Source organism: Penaeus chinensis, chromosome 40, assembly GCF_019202785.1.
Source record: "Penaeus chinensis breed Huanghai No. 1 chromosome 40, ASM1920278v2, whole genome shotgun sequence".
Taxonomy (NCBI): Eukaryota; Metazoa; Arthropoda; class Malacostraca; order Decapoda; family Penaeidae; genus Penaeus; species Penaeus chinensis.
In genome coordinates, this window is record NC_061858.1 from 3,105,526 (window position 1) to 3,123,025 (window position 17,500).

General features: G+C 38.9%; 3 protein-coding genes across 13 annotated transcripts in view; 1 reads left to right on the top strand and 2 right to left on the bottom strand.

The window, feature by feature from the left end:
• Positions 1 to 465: 465 nt before the first annotated feature.
• LOC125047069 (60S ribosomal protein L6-like) lies at positions 466 to 5,670 on the bottom strand. 4 transcript variants are annotated; one of them, XM_047645156.1, is made up of 6 exons: positions 5,574 to 5,670; positions 3,267 to 3,611; positions 1,793 to 1,935; positions 1,447 to 1,574; positions 1,027 to 1,211; positions 466 to 658 (listed from the first exon to the last, which is right to left on the bottom strand). In XM_047645156.1, exons 2-6 carry the CDS (start codon positions 3,606 to 3,608, stop codon positions 497 to 499), a joined length of 960 nt encoding a protein of 319 aa, XP_047501112.1. In that variant the 5' UTR covers positions 3,609 to 3,611; positions 5,574 to 5,670; the 3' UTR covers positions 466 to 496. The 4 variants fall into 4 exon arrangements, with proteins under 4 accessions (XP_047501112.1, XP_047501114.1, XP_047501113.1 ...); XM_047645158.1 differs by lacking the exon at positions 5,574 to 5,670 and adding an exon at positions 5,533 to 5,551; XM_047645157.1 differs by lacking the exon at positions 5,574 to 5,670 and adding an exon at positions 5,514 to 5,532.
• A 276-nt stretch (positions 5,671 to 5,946) lies between these two features.
• LOC125047064 (serine/threonine-protein phosphatase PGAM5, mitochondrial-like) lies at positions 5,947 to 12,831 on the top strand. Of its 2 annotated transcripts, none has more exons than XM_047645140.1 (5): positions 5,947 to 6,196; positions 10,849 to 11,036; positions 11,301 to 11,518; positions 11,868 to 12,001; positions 12,235 to 12,831. In XM_047645140.1, exons 1-5 carry the CDS (start codon positions 6,033 to 6,035, stop codon positions 12,383 to 12,385), a joined length of 855 nt encoding a protein of 284 aa, XP_047501096.1. In that variant the 5' UTR covers positions 5,947 to 6,032; the 3' UTR covers positions 12,386 to 12,831. The 2 variants fall into 2 exon arrangements, with proteins under 2 accessions (XP_047501096.1, XP_047501097.1); XM_047645141.1 differs by having other exon boundaries at positions 11,871 to 12,001.
• Positions 12,832 to 14,540: 1,709 nt separating this feature from the next.
• LOC125047063 overlaps positions 14,541 to 17,500 on the bottom strand; it is a 10,078-nt gene continuing 7,118 nt past the window's right edge. For all 7 annotated transcript variants that reach the window (XM_047645136.1, XM_047645138.1, XM_047645139.1 and 4 more), the window contains 5 exons: positions 17,470 to 17,500; positions 16,971 to 17,088; positions 16,594 to 16,681; positions 16,276 to 16,482; positions 14,541 to 16,056 (listed from right to left, as the gene is read on the bottom strand). The exon at positions 17,470 to 17,500 is cut by the window's right edge and continues 89 nt beyond it. In XM_047645136.1, coding sequence (XP_047501092.1) covers positions 15,579 to 16,056; positions 16,276 to 16,482; positions 16,594 to 16,681; positions 16,971 to 17,088; positions 17,470 to 17,500 — 922 coding nt within the window. In that variant the 3' untranslated portion in view covers positions 14,541 to 15,578. The remainder of the gene's footprint in view (positions 16,057 to 16,275; positions 16,483 to 16,593; positions 16,682 to 16,970; positions 17,089 to 17,469) is intronic.

Consider the following 17,500-nt stretch of genomic DNA (forward strand, 5'->3'; position numbering starts at 1 on the left):
CCAAATCACCGCCTCATTGCGCTTTGGAGCGCTGCTGCGGTGTACAGCCGCATGCCACATTTCGAGCGGTTTGTTTTGACATCTAAAGACGTGACCTGTTGTTAAGGGGTTAAGAACTGTGTGTGAGGGTGTTGTGGCCAGTCTGTGTAGTGATATGCAGTGACTTTTTTCATTTTGCATTAAATACAAGACCATATAGCAGCTGTACCAATGACTTTCTTATGCCCTATAAGATGGCAGTATCCATTTCCCTAGATATTCATTTTCAAGATTATAACACATATCCTAAGCTTTTGCACAAAAATAAATACATGTGAAAAAGTCCTTAACCCGTCCTTGTCAGTTAAGCAATCCCATCTACTCTCATCAACTTATTTTACTGAAGTTCAAATACCACGTGCTTTATTGGTGTGTTATTACCGACCTGCTGGTTACTCAGACTTGAGAGGCGATAAAAGGCCAAAATATAGCAAAGGAATTCCATCCACATCTTTATTTAGAACTTCATTATGTGTGGGTACATTCTGTTCCTGAGACCGAAGTAGGAACCCAGGTAACCGAAAAACATTTTCTTGTCCTCTCGCTCCTTGATGGCAGAAATTAATTGGGCGTCGAGCGCCTCCTGGTCCTTCTTTCGCTGCTCAGAGGCAACATATTTCTGCAAGACAATTTTAGGTTAAAAAAAACTTTTCCTATAAATATGGGAGGGGGGGTGGGAGGGGTACAGAACAGGCTGGTTTAACAAGTATGGTTTTGTAATAATCAATTTAGTTGGATTGCAGCAGTTCAAACTATTTGAGAACTTGCAAGAACTCTATTATACCAATTTTCATGATCTGTATATATATATATATATTATACATTATATTAAAATGAATTGTGCCAAGAACAAAATTAATGGTTTAGCTGAATTTCAGTTCCACAAGTGTTACATTACGAATATGCCATGGGCTGGTAGATCATTAATTTTGATATCAGTGAAGTGAAAATTCAATAGCATCTATGAGAACTGGCAACTGATCTTACCTCGGTCTTCTGTCCAAAGATATCTCCCTCCTCCTTCTTAGAGCGCACAGTCTTTCCTCGTCGGAAGTACCTGTCGTTAATGTGTTTTGGGATCTCAACCTTGGAGACGTCAAGCTTTGTGGCAGTGGCAATCAGGTAGATCTGATTGACACGGCGGAGTGGGCAGGCATTGATCTTGAAGGGACCTAAAAAGCAAGTTATGATTTTGTAGCATATGTTTAATTGTATCCAGATCTTAATTTTCTTGAAGTTAAAATCATGGCATTTATCACTGTATATACCAAATAAGGAAAAAAAAAAATATATATATATAAAACAATACAAAGCTAATCACAGCTTTCAGACACCACTTTAACTACTACAGATAGGACAAAATTGTACAATGCCCCTCCTCATCCTCTAATGGCATCAACTACTTACCAGTAACCAAGCACAGGCCGCTGACTAGCCTCTTCAAGAACACAACCTTCTTGCCCTTGTGAACACCAGCAACAATGATGCACACTGTGCCTGGGGTGATGGAAGGACGGAGGCGCTTGAAGTTAGTCCTGTGTGGGTGAGAAGAGTCAATAATTAGTTCACCATGTAGGCATAATCTTGCAGGACATGTTTCCCAAGCAATCACAAATACAAAACTGCTAAAAAGATGCTTATTCTTCAAAAGGTGCTAAGATACACGGAACTACAAGAACAACTTCAAGGGGTTTACATATACACATTATATCCTCCATTTTTAAAAAAATATAATCCCTCATTTTCTACATACTTGGGCTTCCTCTTGCTGATGTATTTCTTGTTCAACTGAGCAGCATAGTAGGCTGGCCTCTTGTTCTGGAGGACACGACGGGCATTGCCATTGTTGGCACCACCAATAGGCTTCACAATGTAGTTCTTCCTTCTGATGATTTCCTGAAAAACAATTTATTACACTTAATATATCAATCCATTTTATGAGTAAGTTTTCACTTGTGCAATGGTAATAACAATTGCTAGGAGTGAACATTAAAGGCAGCTTTTGTTAATGCGTAAAAATCTTTCAAGGCTTTAAAAATGGTAGATATATTATATAAATGCATAATAATTATGGTTTCACAATATCTACATATTAATAAAGCTAACTGCATATTGTGAGGTTTTAGCATGTTAAGAGTTCATTTCCCAGCAACAAGGATGAAGGTTTGAGAACCTGGCTGTAACAAGAGCAATTGCTCAGACACTTGTCTGTTCACCAAATGTTGTGATAGATATTATGAGCAACAGCAGTGAGTATTGGTTGTAATACCATTAACCCCTTACTGACGGGTTAAGAAAATTTTAAACTCTGGAGATTAATAGCAACAAGCCGACTTTGAGTGTGGGAGTTCACCACATCAAGCTGAACCCCTGGCTCATACCGCCTTGGTGTGTTGTACTGATTCAGCTGCACTCCACAGATCGAGTGGTTTGTTGTGACACCTCAGCGCATGGCCTGTTGGTATGGGGTTAAGCAAGCCTCTATCTAGTGCTGCTATGTTGGTGGAGTGGGGCCTTGAGTATACTTTAGCATCTTACAAGTCTGCTAATGGACTCAGCCCTCTCCAAGCTTTAAAAGGAATTTTATTTATCAAGAAGAACAGGCCAAAACTGATGAACTGAAATTTGGGCCAATCCCTTTAGTGACACGCCAACTTCATTCTCATCAACTTTATCGTTCAAATGTCAAGAATAGTACAATGTGTCATCTGCAAAATATGAATTTTATTGTCACTACTTTTTCTCCTACTCTTGTAATATCAGTTCAAAGCTTGAACTGAAGGATACTTTGAGAAATAGGCTACAGGTGGCCATCACTCCATTATTAGTGGCAGTACCTAAATGTGGATTATTTAGGCCTCCTCCCAAAGCATTAGGATCAGCAACCTGCTAAATTGCTGCCTGTGGAACTAGAACCACCACCACTTTAGGAAGAGGTAGGTGCTGCACTTTACAAGGATATGTGGAGCCCTGTCCCAGGGACTGGGCCTTTCGGTGGAGGGTGATGGAGAAAAGGTATTCCTTCTACATCTTGGACAATAACTCCTGAAGGCTCTATGTACTTTAAATGCATTTTAAAAGAAAATTATATTTCAATCTATTTTGCAGCTGCATTGTTGGACCTCACTGTGGTAAGTTTTTAAAAAGAAAACTTGAAAAGCAGAAGCTAACATGATATTTCTTGAACAAAAACCTCTCACACAAGTTTCGAAGGATGATAGACCTACCTTCTTGCCCTTCCAGATCCTGTAGCAGCCAGCCTTCAGGGGCTTCTTGCCCAGAGGTTCCTTCTGCTTGGGCTTGTTCTCCTTAACTGGCTTAGGCTTGGCCTTGGCCTTGGTCTTGTCCTTAGGCTTGGTACCCTTTGGCTTCCTTTCCCTAAGGAGCTCCAACTTGGTTTTAGGCTTGACAGACTTGGCTTTCACATCCTTAGCCACTGGCTTTGCAACCTTAGGCTTGGCTGCCTTGGCATCAGCCTTAGGCTTATCTGCCTTGGGTTTCTCAGCCTTAGGCTTAGCAGGTGCCTTTTCGGCCTTTTTGTCGGCCGCAGGCTTCTTTGTCTCCACCATGGTCTGCAGCAAAGAAAAATCATTAGTATATACAAAGATAAACCTCAATATTTCCTGAGGAGATTTTTTTTACAGGAATTTATCTTGACACCTGTTTATCAATTTGCCTAATTAACCTATAACACTTTTTATAGGCTTTGCAAGTCTAAAATTCTCTGCAACCATTTTCCAACCCAGATTATGCCACTGGAAGCTAGAATCTATATGAAATGGCAGCAATTCCCTGCACCAGGTCCCTATCTTACAACCTTTTGAGTTTGTTAGCTATCACTGAATTCCTCCTCATATGAAGTGCACATGGGTGGGGAGAGCATAAAGTAACACTGGGGAGTGGGGGGGGGGGGATACTAATAATGGTTTCCCACAGCCAACCAAAAGAAACTTTCCATCTATGGCATTACCTTTGCAAGATAAGGAAGTTGTGCAACATGTAATACTTTAGTAAACCTTTACAGGAAAATGAAATGACTCAAAGGGCAAAACTACACTAACCCAGGAAATAATCAGCACAGGCAAAGAATAACCTCAGAAATTAACTAGTTTGTGACAAAATGCACAATTAGCAAGCCATAGCAATCTGGTGGGGGGCTGGGGGAAGAGCCTCTGATAGGGCAATACAATGATAGCGTGGGAGTCTTGGGGCAAAGCCCCTGGGTAAGGAAGGGTTTTGGTTCATATGGCAATGTTTGTGGATTACCCAGGAGTGGCTGGAAAAATGGTTACATTATCAGAGGATTTTAGTCACTTTGTAAACATTACTAATACTTTAATTTATATAATTGGCAAAGGAAAATAATGATAATTGCATATTATAGCACTGAAAATTGTAATAAGGAAAAACTTAAAGATTAAATAGCAGTGTGAAACTAATATTGTAAATTTATATGGTGTTTAAGTATCTGGCATTGTTTGGAGGCTATGCCCCTAGAGCTCCAACTGATGAGGGTGCATGAATTTTTCTACATTACTTACTTATTAGCCATTAACAAGTCTAATACCAAATCCGAGAAGTTATAACATATCAAAAAAATTATACCACTGAAAATGGTAAGTTAATAATAACATGGCACTCCAATGAAATTCACTTCAATCCCATACAACATATTTACTACCCCCCCCCCCCTAGGATTCGTCTTTGATGCATTTCATTCTATACGTATAAACAATACTATAAATGGGAATCCCTCCTGTGGAAAACAGTTTACTCTCTATTGACTATCGTGCCGCTGAACAACTCAAATTTACAACGAAAACAAACAGACGCTACACAAGTAGTCCCGATTGCATCTTCAAACTTTAGCCATAAAACACTGTTTAAACAGTAAAATCCAATCTGCAAAATTTACCACGCTAAGAAGCCAAATTTCATTTACATTACGGTACCAAAATAGTGATCATATTGAACACAGTAAAGTTCATTTTTTTTTTTTTTTTAAACGCAACCAATTGATTTTAATAGCAAATGACCAACTTAATAATTTCGAAGGATCTAAATGACAAATTGAAAGTTTAATTCTCTTAGCAATTTCCGTAAATAAGACCTGGCGTTACTTTGGCCAAATGCACATCCACGCTGGTCGGCCTACAAGTCGGTTAAACATGACTACTTCATTTCATAACTTGGACACTTGCTCTACCTCCCAATTAACACCACCTCTGAAATCCAATGCACTCTGACATTTTCACTCGGGGGAAACTTCTCCGCACTTGAAATCTGCTTCGAATTTCAAACCCTCGTGTACTTGCAAAGGAAAGGTTTGTTTACATCCACAGGCGGCTTCACCGTTCACTTCCCCCGCATATATCTCACACTCATCCCACCACTATCTCCCTTATTATTCACCATCTACACTCTCCAGGATTCTCAATATTCTCTTATCCCCCTTCAGAATGAATTCCCTTTACCGATGCAGAAGATATTCACCGATATTCACTATTAACTCGGGCAAAAGGACATGGACTCACGTTCTCTCCGTCCAGAAAGAACTCAAAAGGCAGCCGCTAGATGGCTCTGCGATGACAACACCTTTGGAAAATAAATATCGCCTGTATTATCTCCACGATTGTCATCTTTTATTATATCGATAATTTAATTGGATTTTTTTTGCGTATGATGTTTGATTTCTTTTGAGGTCCAGCAAATCTCTGTTGATTATTTTATCAAAATAAAATGGAACAATCAATCAAAGAGATAATGTATATAAAGATAATTCTTTTCTCATTGTTCTCATCAACAAATCAAAATATAGATGAAATAAAAACAATTCTACAAAAAAGTCCATCAATACAAGTAATCCATCCAAGTTCGATGAAATCAAAATGTCATGCGTATAAAAAGACATGTTTACTTCGGCCAGCTGATAGCGAGGAAGAGAGAGCGTGTCCAAGACCCTACGCTGTTTAATCTCATAGAACTCACATACAATGCACTGGATGAGAAAAATCGGGCGACTGAGCGTACTCGCAGCTACGGCAGGAGGAGCTATAGCTGGTTATGTCATTTCAAGTGAGGAAAACCGAAATACCGCTCTGGCATCGTGGACTACGGGTTACACGCCTTCCGTCAAGTGGGACTGGAATTGGGACAGGTGAATAAATCTCTTTTTTCTGTCCTTTTTGTGGATTTTGAGATGCTGTTACATCTGTTTCGATTAGGGATTTGAGGGTTTTGTTTTTGATTGGTGTGCTTGTGTTTGTATCATTCTCATAATTACATTCAACACACACGCCTACTCATACACTCGCACACACACACTGATGTACATGCATGCAAACTCATGCTCAGATACTCGTGGAAACACACATGCAGACACTTGCACTCAGACACACTTGCACTCAGACACACATGCACTCAGACACACATACACTCAGACACACATACACTCAGACACACATACACTCAGGCACTCAGACACACATACACAGGCACTAAGACACACATACACACAGGCACTCAGACACACATACACACATACACACAGGCACTCAGACACACCATACACACATACACACAGGCACTCAGACACACATACACACATACACACATACACACAGGCACTCAGACACACATACACACATACACACAGGCACTCAGACACACATACACACATACACACATACACACAGGCACTCAGACACACATACACACATACACACATACACACATACACACATACACACAGGCACTCAGACACACATACACACAGGCACTCAGATACACACACACACAGGCACTCAGATACACACACACACAGGCACTCAGCTACACACACACACAGCACTCAGATACACACACACACCACACACACACACACACACACACACACACACACACACACACACAGGCACTCAGATACACACACACACAGGCACTCAGATACACACACACACACAGGCACTCAGATACACACACTCACAGGCACTCAGATACACACACTCACAGGCACTCAGATACACACACTCACAGGCACTCAGATACACACACTCACAGGCACTCAGATACACACACTCACAGGCACTCAGATACACACACTCACAGGCACTCAGATACACACACTCACAGGCACTCAGATACACACACTCACAGGCACTCAGATACACACACTCACAGGCACTCAGATACACACACACACAGGCACTCAGATACACACACACACAGGCACTCAGATACACACACACACAGGCACTCAGATACACACACACACACACACAGGCACTCAGATACACACACACACAGGCACTCAGATACACACACACACACACACACACTCACACACACACACACACACTCACACACACACACACACACACTCACACACACCACACCACACACACACACACACACCAAACACACACACACACCACACACCACAGGCACTCAGATACACACACCAAAGCACTAGATACACACACACACACACAGGCACTCAGATACACACACACACACAGGCACTCAGATAACACACACACACACAGGCACTCAGATACACACACACTACACAGGCACTCAGATACCACACACACACAGGCACTCAGATACACACACACACACAGGCACTCAGATACACCACACCACAGGCACTCAGATAACACACACCACACGGCACTCAGATACACACACACACACACAGCCTCAGATACACACACACACAGGCACTCAGATACACACACACCACAGGCACTCAGATACACACACACACCACAGGCACTCAGATACACACACACACACAGGCACTCAGATACACACACACACACACAGGCACTCAGATCACACACCACACACAGGCACTCAGATACACACACACACACACAGGCACACACACACACACACACACACACACAGGCACTCAGATACACACACACACACACAGGCACTCAGATACACACACACACACACAGGCACTCAGATACACACACACACACACAGGCACTCAGATACACACACACACACACAGGCACTCAGATACACACACACACACACAGGCACTCAGATACACACACACACACACAGGCACTCAGATACACACACACACACACAGGCACTCAGATACACACACACACACACAGGCACTCAGATACACACACACACACACAGGCACTCAGATACACACACACACACACAGGCACTCAGATACACACACACACACACAGGCACTCAGATACACACACACACACACAGGCACTCAGATACACACACACACACACAGGCACTCAGATACACACACACACACACAGGCACTCAGATACACACACACACACACAGGCACTCAGATACACACACACACACACAGGCACTCAGATACACACACACACACACAGGCACTCAGATACACACACACACACACAGGCACTCAGATACACACACACACACACAGGCACTCAGATACACACACACACACACAGGCACTCAGATACACACACACACACACAGGCACTCAGATACACACACACACACACAGGCACTCAGATACACACACACACACAGGCACACATACACACATACACACAGGTACTCAGACACACATACACACAGGCACTCAGACACACACACACACAGGCGCTCAGACACACACACACAGGCACTATATGTCCATGTAAATGTATGTGCATTTATAAGGAATAACATTTGATTCAAAAACACTTGGTATTGATAAACTTTTATCTTGCTGTGATTTATAGATATCCAAGAGAAATTAGTTTTCCTTATAGGAATTGAAGTTGAAAGCTTTTAGAAAAACAATATTGTTTAATTTATTAGTGGCTATAGGTTTGGTTGTCATGGTAGTTATTGCCCATTATTTGTAGAACAGCTAGCAACTTTAAGTTTAATGGCTTACCCTTCCATGTACAAAACAAAAGGTTGTGAAGTAACTTTCCTCCCACTAACACTTTATTTTATGCTGTATGCTTCTTAACAGATGCTTGAATTATGTGATTTTTAGTTCCCCTTTTATAGGGACCTGATTCAAAATGAGGTCCTCTGTCCTTCGATGTATGATGGAGTTATCAGGTTAATATACAGGTTGCAAGATAATGCCAAAACCAAGAGTAATTGTTAGATTACAGTGTGATTTTATTTACTGAACTGTACCTTGCTACATAAGGGAGATGGCTGTTGTCTTTTGCCAGAAGACTAAGGGCCTGGACTCTGTGATAATTACCTGGTCCTTGACTATCCACACAGGAGAAATGTCTCCCTTTTCTTTTCCTATTGATTTCTGTATTTCTCCTCTCTTGCTTTATTCTGCTTCTTTTTCAACAATAATGTGTACACTTTATATCCCCCATATTGAAGCCAAGATTTTTGATAATGAATTGAAAACAAAATGAGAAGGCATCTCTCTATCCGTTGGAAATAGTACTGTCCATGTTAGCTTAAAGTCACCAAGTATTTACATTACTGACTGCTAAGAATGGTTAGAAATATTCCAAAATATACTGTATAAAAGGTATAAAAAAGATAATTGTTAGCAATACTTTAACAGTGGGCATAGCATGTACGTGTACGTACATGCTATGCCCACTGTGAGTACTTGTTTGATTGTTTTTATACATAGATGGCTACACTTGTACAAAGTCACCAATGAGACAATTATGAGTACTGCCTGTCTCGCCCGTTTACCCTTTTCTTTGATTTACGAAATATTTTATGTTATCTTATTTTGTTGTTACTAAAGTTTATAACATTAGAGTAATTATAATGTTTATAATAAAAATAACGCCATCGATATTCATAGTACTAGTAAAAAATACGATTTTCCCGCCAATTTAAATCATGTAAGGTCACAAGATCTACTAATTGACTCCTTTGTGGCTAAGCACTAGTAGAGCCATCTATGTGCAGAGACATTTCACAAAAATATAGAAAATGAGAACAGCATTTTCCCCATTTTGGGTTTGGGTTAATATTGACAACAAGCAGTGGTGACTGTGCAGCTTTTGTGCTGTTATTTACAAGTGAACTATGCAATCCTTACCTTTTATCAGGTGAATATTACTGTGCAGCAGCTGTTGAAGATTTATCTGGGAGCCTACAATGTGCTTTGTGTTTGTGCATCGTACCATATGCTTGGCTGATACCTTTACTTTCCTGAGCCTTTTGGTATGTCAAAGGCTTTCAGGATGAGTAAAAAAAGGACAGGTGTGGTTACTGATAAATGTTCGTTATTTATTTAGGCCTCATGAATGCAGGTTCTTTCTGTCTTGGAACACTATGTATAAAGCAGCACATGGCACTGGATCATTTCATGTTGAGTCACATGCACTTGACTAGCCTTGGCAGTCTCAGCCTTTTGATAGTAGTCAAGAGTCAGAGCACAAGTTATAAATAATTCTCAGCAAGCAGGTGGATACCACTTATTGCTGTTTTACTAACTCTGCTCTGCATTGTAGTAGCAAACTATTAGGAGTTTGAAAAAAGTCACTTGCATAGCATTTCTTGTCAGTTTAGGATATATTTTGCATATGTATCTACATTTTTTTTCACCCTCTGAGTATTCACTTGTAAAATTTATTGTTAGTGATTAATAAATATCTAATGAAAATCCACTGTGCAAATACACAAACCACTGATATTTCTTCCATAGAAGAAGTTTAGGCAGGTTGGGTTTATTATAGGTCATGCAATTTTCTGTCATCATTTATGAAATATATTCATTGCCCAGAAGGCACAAGCTATACCTAACATATTTTAAAAAAACATGGCTCCCTAATCCTCTCACTTTTCTTCTTTCCCTGCCAGGCGAGAAGTGCACAGTTTAGTGAAGCCTCCAAAATCCAAAGTAGATGAAAACAATAATAGTCTTGATGGTCATGACGATCGCTACGAAAAAGTCCGTCCCACTGCTTCTCGGCATTTGATCTTCATCCGTCATGGACAATACAACCTGGAGGGAGCTTCGGATCATGAACGTTATCTCACCAGTCTGGGTATGATATCAAAATACAACTGTTGCATGATAAGCAGGTAGTGTATTTTACAAAGAATGGAGAGGACTTGTACTAATGAATGGGGCAAAATGTATATTAAAGGATTTGAGTTAACCCTCAGATGAAGCACATCATTTGATAAAAAGAAATTTGTGTACATATGTGTCTATGTCTATCTGTCTGCCTCTGCCTGCTTGCTTGCTTGCTTGCCTGCATGGATGTTTCTATGTATTGTACTATGAAATTGCATTCCTTTACACACAGGTCGAGAGCAAGCAGCTTTGACTGGACTACGCCTTCAAGAACTCACCTACCCATACTCTCGTATTGTCTACTCAACAATGACTCGTGCCACAGAAACTGCAGAAATCATCCTAAAGAAGCTAGATAATGTTGAAGTAATTGAAAGATGTGATTTATTAAGGGAAGGAGCACCCATACCCCCAGAACCTCCGATTGGGAGCTGGAAGCCGGAGATGCACGTAAGTAGAATTTCGGGAATTTAACCTTCCACTCATGTAATTTAACACAATTCTTAGTCTTTGTTTTAAGACAGTAAGGGTTCTGGTGATTACCTTTGTGTATGTGGAATACATATTGTTCTCTTCTTCTTCTATATGTAATGTATTGTGAGAACTCTTGATTATGATGGTGATTAATAGATGATTATATGTTATTACAGCAAGATATTTCTTAAAGATATATGAATGTACTCATTTCAAGTGAATATATATAGTTATGTTATATAGATTATATAAATCACATTAATACATCAGCACATATTTGACATTTTTAAATAAGAAAAGATAATGGTAATCCTATTTCTTTCAGAAGTTTTACGCTGATGGCGCACGCATCGAAGCTGCCTTCAGAAAATATGTCCATAGAGCCCCAGCTTCCCAGGAAAAAGATAGTTATGAGGTCTTTGTGTGTCATGCCAATGTTATCAGATACTTTGTGTGCAGGTCAGTGGTTGTTCTGTCATTACTGAGGGTATAGTGAAAAGTTCCTATTTTTATGATAAGGAAGGGTTGATGGATAATTTCTTTTGTAAATCATAGATGAAAATTTTGGGTGATAGAAAACATGCATATTTAGAGATACCAAGCTCATTGGTATTGTTTGTCAAAAGGATCATTAATATATCTTTTACTAGAGTATATACATTTACAGAACCCACAAACCTTGTCTGTTACAGAGCTCTCCAGCTGCCCCCAGAAGCCTGGTTGCGCCTCACCCTGCACAACGGTAGCATGACACACCTTGTAGTTCGACCAGATGGCCGGGTGGGCCTTTGGCAACTAGGAGAGTGTGGGTACATGCCTCCTGAGAAGCTCTCTCGAACATAGAGCTCTCGGCTTCTGTATTCTCTTGCATTGCACTTTGTGTAGACCATAAAATGTGTGTGCAGACAATATTGGAAACAATGAAGTTATTGAATTACTAATGAATTGATGGCATCTGGCAACAAAATTTTCTTGTAAGCTGTTGGCACTTTTAACGAGAGACGCTATTGATTCACAAATATCTCAGGAAGGTGAACATATGATTTTAACCTTTTCAAGGACCAGGATATGATTAATGTTTTCCTTGATGTTTTAAATTTTTGTCTTGAGTAGCGATTTTAGAATGAAGACTTGGTTTTGACTGCCCAGATTGATAGAATTACTAAGTTCTTTTCTTGTGATAGTGATTTACAGTATAACCTGATTCTAGGGTCCTACGGATAATGAGGGTAATACGTGTATACTGCACAATATATATACACTTCCTTTTAATAAAATATTATATTTTATGATTGTTTGATTACCATGTTCTTATCCCTTTGGGGCCTAGTTTTGGCAGAGTTGATAGAAACTTGTTAGAAAAAATAAGGATTAGAACCTAGGTTTCCTTTTTCCACAAAACTCACTCATGGCTAGTCTTTGATATGATCAGCTGTGTCCCCTGTGTTTGGGGCTATACCAAAAGGAGGAGGAAAGTTTGGTGAAAGTTCACATCAAAGTCTCAAGTACTGTATTCCTTGTAGCTGACAAATGCATAATCATTACCTTAATATGGCTGTAGAGGGTAGAGGTCAAGTTTTGTCAATATTAGCCATTTAAGCAGCACATACATAAATTAACTTGTTGCTGTTTACAAGAATAGAATGTCTTAATTGGAAAGGTACACCATCTAAGCTCAATTTTACTGAATATCCTGTCATGGCAGTTTTACATCTGGAGTTGCCCCTTTCCACTTCACCCCCCGCAAAAAAAAGGATATTTATTGACAGACTGAGCCAATCCTTTACCCCTATCTGTGATTTCAACCTGCTGGTAGTGTGCCCCAAATCCCTTGCTCGTTGTAGGAGGCTTAAATGAAGGAGACTGAGGCCCAATGTAGGGGATCATCCCTTCTATGGACCTCAGCTTTAGCCTCGGCTAATCCTACATGGTCTTTTATTCTACCCCTTTCCTTGTCCTTCTCTTCTTCATCTCCTTCTATCACTTATCTTAATCATAAACAAATTTTTTTACCCTTTTCAACACAATATTTTATCATGATGCTCTACAACCTTTGATGTCTAGCACGTATGTTTTAATGATTAACCATTCTGGGGATCCATAAACATCGGCTTATGAACCAAAAAAAAATCCTTACTTCATGACTTATAAGTAAAATGTACTTTACTCTTTTAATCATTATTATTAAGCTGAATCTGGCTGTTAACAAAGCCAGAGGAATAGAGGAGTGAGGGATTAGATTACTGTTGAAGAATGGTTTTGAACAAATGTACACTCGTATAACCATTAACAAACTGGAATGTTTATATCCCTGTGAAGCTGTATGCGACAACGGGCACAAGCTACTGATACATACACTCATATGTACCAAAACCTACACATAAAAAGCAAAAAAAATAAGATAACCTCCATGGTTTGCATGAGTTTGTGCGTGCTCACCTATGTGCGTGAATACATGTATATCACTTCTTGGAGCTTATGCAATGTAACTGTGCGAAGAAATATGAATAGAAAGATAATAAAAATATTGATAAAAACAAGTCTGTTCATGTTGTATCTTGAGTGATATCAAAGTCTTATTAATGAAACACTGACACATTGTTTAAGCATAATGCAAATATTGGTATTAGCATTTGTGTGTGTATTAGCAATATGTTTCTGGCTCTTCATTATCTTTTCCTATTCTGCTTCTTATCCCATACTTCTCTCTCTCTCTTCCCCAACTTTCTTTCACCTTTCATTTGCCTATTCTCTCTTTCATCCTTATTTACAGAGTACTCTTCGATTTAACTAATGATTTATATTGCATAATTTGGTTATAAATTCCTAATAGAAAGTTATAAGCCAACTGAATTGTTATATGTTTAGTTTCTATGAATGTATATCATCCAAAAATATGTAAAATGAAACAGTTCTCTCCTACTCTCACTCTCACTTAAACAAACGTAGACAAATACATTCCCTACTAAGTAATGAGCAGGAATAAAAATAACCCACATAATATCCACATCATTTTATTTCTCATTTTTCTGTCATATTTGTAAAACAAACACAACAAAGTAAGTGATATATCAACAAGTAAATCTAAAAGAACTCATTATTATTACTATTATTTTTTACAAATCTTACATCTATAACAAGCCTTAAGTATACACAAAAAATGCTTATGAACAATATATTATGAGCACCCATAAATGAGAAGTATATACATCTCACTTCAATAACGGTTAAAAATAATTTGTCTACGAGTAAAAGATTATATACATAAATCAGCTTCTGTACATAAATATTTCCTATATGTATATCTGGATAAAGAGGTAGTGAGAATGCACATGCTAGGAAGTGTAAACAGCATTTAAAGTATGCTGTGAGTGTGACATTATGTTTGTGTTTGTTTGTGTGAGAAGGAAGTGAGCAGAACAAAAGAAAGCAGAGGAGAGGAGGAGGAGAGGGAGCAAGGGAAGAATAAAAGAAAGACAGAGAAAGAGAGGAAGAATGACAAAGCAGAAGACAGAAAGCAAGAAAGGGATATCCAATTTATATAACTGCCAGGGATACTCTGGACATCAAAAAATAATTGTGCTTTGGATATCATGCCATTATCCATACATTTATGTCTTAATTCATTTTTCAAGATATCAAATACATTACTCCATTATGTATCATATTTACACCTCAAAAAATATAATGGGGACTATAGCATACGAACAGCATATAGGAATGCGCACCTTAAATAATCTGCCTGAGTCTTTTACTGAGCACGAATAAGGACATGATGGAAGAATATTATGAGAAGTATATCACAGTCAATAAGATGTTCCAATACCTATTTCTCTCTTTCCACCAACCATATTGCAGATCATATATATCTATTTGTTCTTATATCAAAAAGAAAAGTAAGAAAAAAACGAAAAATAAAGAAAGAAAGGCGAAAAGAGAAAAAACAAAATAAAGAAAGAAAGAAAAGAGAAAAGAAAAAAAGATAAAAAAGAAAAGAAAAAATGAAAAAATGAAAACTATATTCGTACATTTGCTTTTAATGGTACTGGAACATCCCTTGTTGTTGCCCTTCCACATCTGACACATGGAACATATTTAGGGTCTGTTGATTAGTTGCATCATCATTGGGTGCCGCGGCTTCTAGCGTGTGGTACTCTCTCCCTGGGGTGTTATCATCTGGATGCTGATTAGGAGGCTGAGGAAGACCTGGTTGTTGTTGTTGTTGTTGTTGTTGTTGTTGTTGTTGTTGTTGTTGTTGTTGTTGTTGTTGTTGTTGTTGTTGCTGTTGTTGCTGTTGTTGTTGTTGTTGTTGTGCTTGACTGTGGTTGTGCTGTGGTTGTTGCTGCTGTTGCTGCTGTTGCTGCTGCTGCTGCTGCTGAGTAGGCTGTGATTGTTGGTGATACTGTGGAAGAGCTGAAGCCGTTTCGGTTGCTGCAGTGACAACCTGGGCCTCTATATCACATTTCTTCAACTTGTGTTGTTGTTGCAAGTGTTGTCGAACTCCTTGAAGCCATCTGCAACAATAATTGTTTCAAATCGATACAATATTGTAAAGGACACAATGACTGTTTCATCAGGAAATGATGAGACAGTTTTCACTTTTTGTAATGTACAGGTACAAGAACTAGGGACAAAATATTACACACCATTAGGACTCAAAAACTTACAAATAAGATGTATGTACAGTCAGGTAATTTTAGAACATACTGAACTTCGTTTACATGGCAACTCACCTAAACCATTTGCCACATAATCTACACTTGTATTTTGATTCCGCACTGTGTGTCTGCATGTGTTTCTTCACGCTGTCATGCCATGAGAACTTTTTACCACAGAGCTCACACATGTATGGCTTCTCTCCAGTGTGAATCCTCATGTGTTCATTGTAGTGGGCTCTGTGATAAAACCTCTTCAGGCAAATTTCACATTGGATGTTGTACCTGAAAAATGCCAGTATATACACATTAGTGCACAATGTCATACTACCATGAAAATCACAAACAATAAAGTGCTTGGTATATGATGCAAACGTAACTTTACTTCAGCCCTACCTCTTTTCGTGTTGTGATCTCACATGGCAAAGTAACGTGGACTTGTCGGTGAAGGCGCGCTGACACTGGTTACATTCATACTTGCAGTCTGAAAGGAAATACTGTTTACCACAAAATCTCAACCAAATCTCATCTCAATCCTCCAATAGAGTATACATGCAATAGAGTATTTGGTTAAATATTCTATATGCAGGAGTTGGTTCTTTTGCATTTCCCACCATCAGATACAGCAAACCATTTTTGTAACCTTTGATACTTTCATTACAAACATCAAAAAGTTTTACTTGAGATCATTTCGATCAAACTTCAAGATCTGGAAGAGCCTCCCTCCACTCTTAAATGAAACTCAATCACATATCATAATACTTTGTACTTACTTTCATGTTTCTTTATATGTTGCTTCAGGTTGAAAGGCTTCTTGAAGTAGGCATGACAATAAGGGCAGGTATGGAGTGACAAGTCATGGCTGTGCATGTGTTTCTTAAGGTGGTTTTCCTGTGAAGTCAAAGTTGCCTTATAACAATACCTTTCTTTGAGGTCCTCTATACAAATTCTTGCAAGAACAATAACAAAGAAGCAATTCTATGCCAAGTCTTAATCTTTCAACTTCTAACCATAGTGAATGTAAAGTGCATATAGGTATTTTAAATCATGAACTTTATAATATCTTAACTCTTGAAATCATTGTATTTTCAAGAGTTCAAAACTACAAATAGTCAGCAGATTATAATCACAGGCAAGAAAGCAAAGCAAAAAAATACCACCAAAGCTAAAATGAATATCACTTTACCATAACCAGAAAAGCCTAAAATCAAATATGTCTTTGCATGCCTCTTTATTTATTAAAATCGTATTAGAAAACTAGAAAAAACTTACACCAACAAATCTTTCCTTGCAAACAGTGCAA